We start from the raw sequence: 9839 nt of genomic DNA on the forward strand, positions 1-9839 counted from the left end.
GGGAGCCAGATAGCCGCCCCAGGGACACTGAGACCGAGGCCCTAATCCTTCAGCAGCTATGGGAGTTCATCCCGAGGTAACGCAGAAGCCTTGTTTGAGGGTCCAGATCTTGCTTAAGAGGGTCAGGGCCTTATTTAGAAAAGCTCCACCCTGATTCCCCCCCCAACCCATCCCCACCCCCACCTGCATCCTGGAACCCAGGATGCACACATGTGTATGAGTATGTGTTTGGACACATGGGTGAAAACAAACCTGAACATCCTCCATTGTAGCAGGTAAGTCTGGGGAGCTAGGTGGTACACAACCTCAGGCTGGACCACAGGGAAGCACAGTTATGCTGCCCATATGGTATGAAGCGTCTTCTCCCCCACGCAGAGTAGAATAATCCACATTGAGACAGACCATGAGGGGGTGCACACCCGTTATCCCAGCACTCAGAGGGTGAGACCGTGAGGTGGTGCACACCCGTTATCCCAGCACTGAGAGAGTGAGATCGTGAGGTGGTGCACACCCGTTATTCCAGCACTGAGAGGGTGAGACCTTGAGGTGGTGCACACCCGTTATCCCAGCACTGAGAGGGTGAGACCATGAGGTGGTGCACACCCGTTATCCCAGCACTGAGAGGGTGAGACCATGAGGTGGTGCACACCCGTTATCCCAGCACTGAGAGGGTGAGACCGTGAGGTGGTGCACACCCGTTTTCCCAGCACTCAGGAGATTGCAGGCAGGACATCAGAAGTTCAAGGTCATCCTTGGCTGTCTAGAGAGTTAGAGGCCAGTATGGGCTAGATGAGACCCTGTCTCAAAATAATAAAGGAAGGAAGGAAGGGAGGAAGGAAGGAAGGGAGGGAGGGAGGGAGGAAGGAGGGGTGCTGAGGCGCTGGCTCGGGATGAAGTGCTTGGCACTCAGGCAAGTATAAGGTCCCTAGAACCTGTGCAGTGATGTGCGTGTGAGTGTGTGTGCAGGGATGTGCATGTGAGTGTGTGTGCAGGGATGTGCGTGTGAGTGTGTGTGCAGTGATGTGCTTGTGAGTGTGTGTGCAGGGATGTGCGTGTGAGTGTGTGTGCAGGGATGTGTGTGTGCAGTGATGTGTGTGTGAGTGTGTGTGCAGGGATGTGCGTGTGAGTGTGTGTGCAGGGATGTGCGTGTGAGTGTGTGTGCAGGGATGTGCGTGTGAGTGTGTGTGCAGGGATGTGCGTGTGAGTGTGTGTGCAGTGATGTGCGTGTGAGTGTGTGTGCAGGGATGTGTGTGTGTGTGAGTGTGTGTGCAGGGATGTGCGTGTGAGTGTGTGTGCAGTGATGTGCGTGTGAGTGTGTGTGCAGGGATGTGTGTGTGAATGTGTGTGCAGTGATGTGCGTGTGAATGTGTGTAGCCAGAAGTTGAGGTCCAGTGTCTTTCTCCACTGCATAAGCGTAAGAACCTGTGCAAACGCTGGGCAGGCCTGACAGCCACCTGGGACCCCAACAGCCCAGAGGTGGAGACAGATCCCACCCGCTGGCTAGACCAGGTGACCTGGTGAGCTCTGGGCTTGAAAGACTCGCCTCCACGTGTGAGGTCGACAGTGGTGGAGGAGGGCACTGGACGTCAACTTCTGGCCTACACAAATTCACACACTCATCACTGCACACACATCACTGCACACACACATACATATCACTGCACACACTCTCACACACACACATCACTGCATACACTCTCACACACACATCACTGCACACACATCACTGCACACACATCATTGCACACACACTCACATACACATATCACTGCACACACTCTCACACACACATATATCACTGCACACACTCACACACATCACTGCACACACACATATATCACTTTACACACACTCACATACATATTCTCACTCACACACACATACAACCATTGTACATGCACTCACATGCATTCACTCTCATGATCACACACACATTATACACACATCACATACTCTCACACATACACCACTGCACACATACTCACATGCTTTCACTCTCATATGTTCATACACACATCACACACATACTCTCTTACACACACATATGCATGCACTCTCACACTCACACACACACAAAGGTGGAAGACAGACTGCAGCAGTGAAGAACTCTTGCAGAGAATGAGAGCTCAGGCCCCAGCACTCACATGGTGGCCCACAACTGTCTGTAATTCCAGTTCCAGTGAGACCAATGTCTTTTTCTGGCCCTCTTGGGTACCTTCATTCATATGCATGCACACACGAACACACACACAAATAAAAATAAGTTAAACATTAAGAAAGAAAGAAATCAGTCGGGCATGGTGGTGCATGCCTTTAATCCCAGTAATCGGGAGACAGAGGCAGCAGATCTCTGAGTTTGGTGTCAGCCTGGTCTATAGAGAGAGTTCCAGGACAGCCAGGGCTACACAGAGAAACCCTGTCTCAAACAAACAAAACCATCAAATCATCCCCTCCAAGAACTGTCCACATCGAGGCAGCGAGGGAAAGCAGAGAGAGGGCTCGATAGGGAGCAAGCTCCTTCAGGGCTGAGTGTGGCCAAGCAGCGGATGTTCTTGCAGGTTCTGGACACAGGAGAGCAGCTGATGGTCCCTGTGGATGTCTTGGAAGAGGAAAACAAAGGAGCCCTGTGGAAGTTTCTGCTCTCAGGAGCCATGGCTGGGGCAGTGTCTCGCACAGGGACAGCCCCTCTGGACCGAGCCAGAGTATACATGCAGGTTTGTCCTCGGAGCTGGAGCCCTTTGGAGGGATAGTATGGGCGCAGAGGGGTGGAAGAGATGGAGTTGATGGAGCTCGGGATGGCCAGGGACTAGACACAGAAGTCTTGTAAAGTTGGTGATGAGGACAGGAAGTAGAGTCATGCTGGAGCTGGGTTTAGAGAACTCCAAGCACAGAGAGGAACACAAGACCAAGGTAAAGGGTTTGGAGGTCTGCGGGTTGTGGGTGGTCTTTGAGGTGTTTGCAGGGATGGAAGGAACTGAGGATGACCCCCAAGGCTTCACACACGCAGAGAAGCACCCACTGCTGGGCAACATTTCCAGCCCTCCTTTCTTTCTTTTTGAAAATAGATTTATTTTTATTTTATGTGTGTGAGAGTTTAACCGCATGTTTGTTCACCACATGCCTGCAGTGCCACTAGAAGCCACAAGGAGGCGCTGGACCTCCTAGAGCTGGAGTTACAGATGGTTGTGAGCCTCTACATGGGTGCTGGGAATCGAACCAGGTTCCTCGGCAAAAGCAGCAAGTGCTCTTGACCCCTGAGCCGTCTCTCCATCTGCCAGCCAAAAGCTCTAACCACTGGGCCGTCCCTCCCTCAGCCCTCTTGTCATTTTTTATTTTCATGCATCTCAGTAAGTAGCCCAGGTTGGCTCTGAACTCACTCTGTAGCCAAGAAAGGACTTAAACTACAATGTTCCTGACTCAGGCTCCCAAATAGTTGAGATCACAGACCAGCCTTGCCAGACCTGGCCACAGTGGGTTTTTAGATAAATATGTTTAGACAGGTGGATCTACCCACTGGCACAGGTCTATGATGCCAGCTGTTCTGGAGACTGAAGCAGGAGGATCTCCACTTCAAGGCCAGCTCAGACAATTTTAGTGAAAAGACCGTGTGTCAAAATATAAAATAAAGAGAGGGTAAGGTACACTGTACAGGGGTGGAGCCCCGCCTAGAATCCCCAGTGAGGGGCTGGGGGCGTGGTCAGGGTGGAGCCCCGCCTAGAATCCCCAGTGAGGGGCTGGGGGCGTGGTCAGGGTGGAGCCCCGCCTAGAATCCCCAGTGAGGGGATGGGGGCGTGGTCAGGGGTGGAGCCCCGCCTAGAATCCCCAGTGAGGGGCTGGGGGCGTGGTCAGGGTGGAGCCCCGCCTAGAATCCCCAGTGAGGGGATGGGGGCGTGGTCAGGGGTGGAGCCCCGCCTAGAATCCCCAGTGAGGGGCTGGGGGTGTGGTCATGGGGTGGAGCCCCGCCTAGAATCCTCCAGTGAGGGTCTGGGGGCGTGGTCAGAGGTGGAGCCCCGCCTAGACCCTCCCCACCCCCAGTAGAGGAGCTGGGGAAACCTGGGGGGGTCTCAGGGCTGCTCACTCCTCCTGTTCCCCAGGTGTACTCTTCCAAGAGTAACTTCAGGCACCTGCTGAGTGGCCTGCAGAGCCTGGTCCAGGAGGGAGGTGTCCGCTCACTCTGGCGGGGCAATGGCATCAACGTGCTCAAGATCGCCCCGGAATACGCCATCAAGTTCTCCGTGTTTGAGCAGGTGAGCCCCCAGAGTGCAAGGCAGCCCTCCCCTCCCGGCGCACAGTGGCTGGCGGCTTCTCTCATGTCCCCTCCCTTTGCAGTGTAAGAATTTCTTCTGCGGTGTGCAGGGCTCCCCGCCCTTCCAGGAGCGGGTGCTCTCGGGCTCCCTGGCTGTCGCCATCTCCCAAACTCTCATCAACCCCATGGAGGTAAGGCCGGAGGACCCGAGTGGCCAGGGCTTGTTCTGGGGCACCACCTCTTCTCCCTCCTCTCTTCCCCTCTTCATCTTCCTACCATCCTCCTGCCACCCACCCCCGCCCCCACCCCCACCGCCCGTTTTGTTTTGGCTTTTAAGACAAGGTTTCTGGAACTCGCTCTGTAGACCAGGCTGTCCTTGAACTCACAGAGATCCGCCTGCCTCTGTCTCCTGAGTGCTGGTGTGCACCACCACTGCCTGGCTTGATTTTGTTTGACAGAGATTTTCAAACTGTAGCACAGGACAGCCTACAACACCAGCCGACGTCCTGCCTGGGTCCCCCAAGTGCTGGAATTATAGACAGTGAATCCAGCTTTCTCCTTCATTTCTTTCTTTCTCTGATGCTAGCAATGGAACCTGGAGCCTCCCAAGCTCTCACCACCGAGCCACCACCCCAGCTCCACACCTTCTCTTCCTTCCTGTGTGCCACATGTTAAGCTGTCACTCCGGATGTCCCATCCCTTGTCTCTAACAACCTCAGAGAGCTGCTATGTACCTTCTAACATGTTTACTTACAAACGTTCTCATAGATTTCAAATTCTGACAGAGAGAGACAGACAGAGACAGAGAGAGAGAGAGAGAGAGAGAGAGAGAGAGAGAGAGAGGTGAATGCGATATGATTTTTTGTTTTGTTTTTAAAGATTTGCTTATTTATTTATTGTACATTGGTGTTTTGCTTGCATGCATGTCTGTATGAAGGTGTCAGATCCCCTGGAACAGGAGTTATAGACAGTTGTGAGCTGCCCTGTGGGTACTGGAAATTGAACCCAGGTCCTTTGCAAGAGCAGCCAGTGCTCTTAACCTCTGAGTTATCTCTCCAGCCCCCTTGTTTTGTTTTTTTAAAGTGTAGCCTAGGCTGACCTTGGTCATGCCATGTAGCCAAAATGACCCCAAATTTCTGATCCTCCTTTCTCCACCTCCTGAGTGCTGGGGTGACAGGTGGGCCCACGGCAACTGATCTGTAAAAAGATCTACTTTTTACAGAAGCTGAGGATTTTTCGGAAGTCAAGTCAGCCTCAGCTCTCCCTACAGTTTGCCAAGATCACTCTGCTGTGTGACATCAGGCCACACGCTCCTTCAGGCACCCTCCCAAGGCTGCCTTTACTACCAATGCAGGACACCGCTTAGTGTGGCTTTGTGTCCCTTCTCCCAAACTGTGACAGATATGTGATGACATATGTGTCCCGCTGATTCTCAAGGCTCACAGCACCCAAACCACCCACCTCTACAGTCCCCAGTAGACTTTTAGGACTGGCGTGGTGGCCACGTCCTTAATCTCAGCACTCCAGAGGCAGAGGCAGGCAGATCTCTGTGAGTTGAGGACCAGCTTGGCCTATGGAGTTCCAGGACAGCCAGACCTATAGAGTGAGACCCTGAGCAAAAAAAAAAATTGGGGGAGACGTTTTTTGTGTTTCTGGTTGTATATGTATGTGTGTGTGGATGTATATGTACATGCCTGGTGTGTATGTTCGTGTGTGTGTGTGTGTGTGTGTGTGTGTGTGTGTGTGTGTGTGTGATGCCTCTTTTCTTGGGGTCCAGAAGCACCAATGAGGATTGAGTTCAGGGTTTTTGCACATAGTAGGCAAGCACTCAACCACTGAGCTACATCCCACTACCCATCTGTTTTTTCGAGATTTTGTTTGTGTGTCTGTATATGTGCATGCAGGGCCTGCCGAGGTCAGAAGAGCTCCTCCAATCCCCAGGAACTGGAATTACCCAGTGGGTCCCAGGATCAAGCTTAACAGCAAATGTCTTACTGCATTGTGTTGTCTTGTTGCCCTCTTATTCTGTTTTTGAAATGAAGTCTCATGTAGCCCAGGCTGGCCTTGAACTCTCCATCCTCCCCAGCTTCACAGCAAACTAGAGGCTAGCCAGGGTTACTTCAGACCCAGTCTCAAATACACATAGTGGAAATTTGGTTGGGTCTTAGGCATTGATTATGGTTGGATGACATCTTGGTGTGGCATGATTGGGTCCTGCTGGCCTGGGTGTTTGTTTTGTTTTTAAGACAAGGTTCCAGGTTGGGTATGGTGGTGGTGCACGCCTTTATTTTTTTATTTTTTTATTTTTTGGTTTTTCGAGACAGGGTTTCTCTGTGTAGCTTTGCGCCTTTCCTGGAACTCACTTGGTAGCCCAGGCTGGCCTCAAACTCACAGAGATCCACCTGGCTCTGCCTCCCGAGTGCTGGGATTAAAGGCGTGTGCCACCACCGCGCGGCATTTTTTTTTTTTTTTTTTTGGTTTTCAAGACAGGGTTTCTCTGTGTAGTTTTGCGCCTTTCCTGGAACTCACTTTGTAGACCAGGCTGGCCTCGAACTCACAGAGATCCACCTGCCTCTGTCTCCCGAGTGCTGGGATTAAAGGTGTGCGCCACCACCGCCCAGCTGGTGCACGCCTTTAATTCCAGAGCTCTGGAGGCAGAGACAGGAGAATCTGTGTGAGTTCAAGGCCAGCCTGGTCTACATAGTGGGTTTCGGGCATGCCAGGGCTACATAGTGAGACCCTGTCTCAAAAAGGAGTTGGGGGCAGGGTTTCACTGTAGCCCAGGTTGGACTGGAACTCACTGTGTAGCAGGGTGACTTTAAACTTCCTGTCCCAGCTCTACTTTCGAGAGCTGAGATCACGGGTGTGTGCCAAAACACCCAGTTTACGGGGGTGCTAGGATGAAACTCAAGGCTTTGTACTAGGCACACCCTCTACCAAATGAGCCACAGCCTCAGCCTGTTGTTTTGTGAAAGAGTCTTGCTGTGTAGCCCAGGCTGGCCTGAAGTTTGCAATCCTCTTGTTTCAGCCTCCCCAGTGCTGGGATAAGAGTGTGTTAACCGCACCTGGGTTTAAACTTTTCTTTAAAAAGCTCGACAGCCTCAAGTATTAGGTTACGGTGAGAACAACCAGTCTAGTGCACCCCTCTAAGGCTCCCTCTTTCCATATAGGGGGCCTATCTAATGCTACATATGCATAACTGAACCCTGAGATCCTAGACAGTGTCTCCACCTACCAATGCCAGGCTGGGGTGACAAGCCTGCCTGAGAGTATTTAACCAAATGGACCTCCTCCCCCTCTCCAGGTACTCAAGACTCGGCTGACCCTTCGCTTTACCGGACAGTATAAAGGACTTCTGGACTGTGCCAGGCAGATCTTAGAACGGGATGGCACCCGAGCCCTGTACCGAGGCTATCTGCCCAATATGCTGGGTATCATACCCTATGCTTGCACTGACCTGGCTGTCTATGAGGTGTGTGTCCCCAGAGGAGAGAGCATTGGCTTCAGGTCAGCCCATAGCTTTCTCCCTGCCTCCTTCTCTCAAATTTTGCTTTTTTAGATATATTTAAGCAGGCATTTTGGTGCTGGGAACTGAACTTGGGTCTTCAGCAAGAGCAACAAATGCTCTTTACTGCTGAGCCATCTCTCCAGCCCATTGTTTTGTTTTTTGTTTTTGAAGACAGGGTTTCTCTGTGTAGCCCTGGCTGTCCTGGATCTCACTCTATAGCCCAGGCTGGCCTTGAACCCAGAGGTCCAAAGACTTGGGTTTTTGTTGTTGTTGTTTTTCCCAGACAAGGTTTCTCTGTGTAGCTTTGGAGCCTGTCCTGGATCTCACTCTGTAGACCAGGCTGGCCTCGAACTCACAGAGATCCACCTGCCCCTGCCTCCCGAGTGCTGGGATTAAAGGCGTGCACTGCCGCCACCACCGCCACCACCACCCAGCTAAGACTGTTGTTTTTTTTTTAAAACACGGTCTCGGGCGGTGGTGGCGCACGCCTTTAATCCCAGCACTCGGGAGGCAGAGCCAGGCGGATCTTTGTGAGTTCGAGGCCAGCCTGGGCTACCAAGTGAGTTTCAGGAAAGGCGCAAAGCTACACAGAGAAACCCTGTCTCCAAAAACAAAAACAAAAACAAACAAACAAAAAAAAAAAACCACGGTCTCATTATTTAGCCTTGGCTGATCTAGAACTCAATATGTGGATGATGCTAGCCTCAAACTTAGAGCTCCTTCTGCCTCTGCCTCCCAGTGGTGGGATTAAAGGCGTGCGCCATCGTGCCCGTCTAGACTCCGAGTTGTTATCACCAGCACTCCTGCCTCCTTTTGCAGCTACTCCGGTGTCTGTGGCAGAAGTCGGGCAGGGACATGACGGACCCCAGTGGCCTGGTCAGCTTGTCATCTGTAACACTGTCCACAACCTGTGGCCAGATGGCCAGTTACCCACTGACTTTGGTGCGCACACGGATGCAGGCACAAGGTCAGCCTGGCCCCTTCCCTACCTCATACTGGCTTTCTGAATTTTCTCATCTTTCCCCACTAGCTTCCAGCCACTCCATAAACCCATCTGCAACACTTTTTGTTTGTTTGTTTGTTTGTTTTGGTTTTTCCAGACAGGGTTTCTCTGTGTTGTTTTGGTGGGTGTCCTGGATCTCGCTCTGTAGACCAGGCTGGCCTCAAACTCACAGAGATCCACCTGGCTCTGCCTCCCGAGTGCTAGGATTAAAGGCATGTGCCACCAATGCTAAGTCCTGAACCCACCAAAATTTATGCTTACTCCCCAATCTCATCCCAGCCCTCAAATTAACAGTCAACCCATCACTTGGGAGGTGGAGGCAGAAAGATCAGAAATTCTTTGGTGACATATTGAGTTTGAGGCTAGCCTCAGCTACCTTGTGGCTGGGGCTGTAGCTCAGCCTAGTATGTACTGTGTGCCTATCCATGAAGCCAGGGGCTCAGTCCCCAGCACCATGTAAACTTGTGTGGTAGTGCTGTAATTCCAGCAAGAGGCAGAGTCAAGAGGATCAGGTGTTCAAAGCTAGCCTTAGCTACATATGGAATTCTAGGCCAGCCTGCACTACATAAGACCGTCTCAAAATACATATATGGCAATAACCGAATGATCTCTACAAACGCCCCCCAAATGAGATCCAGATCCTCCACACTGACCACAGTGACATCTCACATCAGACCCAGTGAACTTCTCTTTGTCTATCCCCAGACACTGTGGAAGGCTCCAACCCCACCATGCTGGGAGTCTTCAGGCGGATACTGAGCCAACAGGGCTGGCCTGGGCTGTACAGAGGCATGACGCCCACATTACTGAAGGTGTTGCCAGCAGGCGGCATCAGCTACCTGGTGTACGAAGCCATGAAGAAAACCCTGGGTGTACAAGTCCTGAGCAGATGACATGCCCCTAACAGGAAGAGAATGGAAGACCCAGTGTCCCTGGGTCTCAGAAAGCCCACCAAGGCTCAGGCTTTAGGGCCATTTTGGTTTGCAAGAACCATCCAGGACTAGGGTTAAAAGTGCTCGGATTCCCTCCTGCAAGATACAGTCTGAGTTGAGATTCCAGCCGGGTGTTTGCAGGCTCGTCCA

At 52.0% G+C, this 9839-nt stretch overlaps 1 protein-coding gene across 5 annotated transcripts; it reads left to right on the plus strand.

Moving 5' to 3' along the window:
• Positions 1 to 883: 883 nt before the first annotated feature.
• On the plus strand, positions 884 to 9661 carry Slc25a41 (solute carrier family 25 member 41). Of its 5 annotated transcripts, XM_052746810.1 has the most exons (6): positions 896 to 2714; positions 4095 to 4247; positions 4330 to 4437; positions 7551 to 7718; positions 8574 to 8721; positions 9463 to 9660. In XM_052746810.1, the coding sequence occupies exons 1-6, from the start codon at positions 2547 to 2549 to the stop codon at positions 9648 to 9650; spliced, it is 933 nt and encodes a 310-aa protein (XP_052602770.1). In that variant the 5' UTR covers positions 896 to 2546; the 3' UTR covers positions 9651 to 9660. The 5 variants fall into 5 exon arrangements, with proteins under 5 accessions (XP_052602772.1, XP_052602771.1, XP_052602769.1 ...); XM_052746809.1 differs by lacking the exon at positions 9463 to 9660 and having other exon boundaries at positions 889 to 2714; positions 8574 to 9456; XM_052746813.1 differs by lacking the exon at positions 8574 to 8721 and having other exon boundaries at positions 894 to 2714; positions 7551 to 7753; positions 9463 to 9661.
• The last annotated feature ends 178 nt before the right edge of the window (positions 9662 to 9839 follow it).

This window comes from Peromyscus californicus, unplaced genomic scaffold, assembly GCF_007827085.1.
Source record: "Peromyscus californicus insignis strain IS unplaced genomic scaffold, ASM782708v3 Scaffold_1__1_contigs__length_55948999, whole genome shotgun sequence".
NCBI lineage: Eukaryota > Metazoa > Chordata > Mammalia > Rodentia > Cricetidae > Peromyscus > Peromyscus californicus.

Bases quoted from the DNA above. Each gene is read 5' to 3' on its own strand.
- Slc25a41 (XM_052746809.1), top strand. From the start codon at position 2,547: ATGTTCTTGCAGGTTCTGGACACAGGAGAGCAGCTGATGGTCCCTGTG. The intron at 4,248-4,329 runs GTGAGCCCCCAG...CTCCCTTTGCAG, and splicing joins AGTTCTCCGTGTTTGAGCAG to TGTAAGAATTTCTTCTGCGG. The intron at 7,719-8,573 runs GTGTGTGTCCCC...CTCCTTTTGCAG, and splicing joins CTGACCTGGCTGTCTATGAG to CTACTCCGGTGTCTGTGGCA.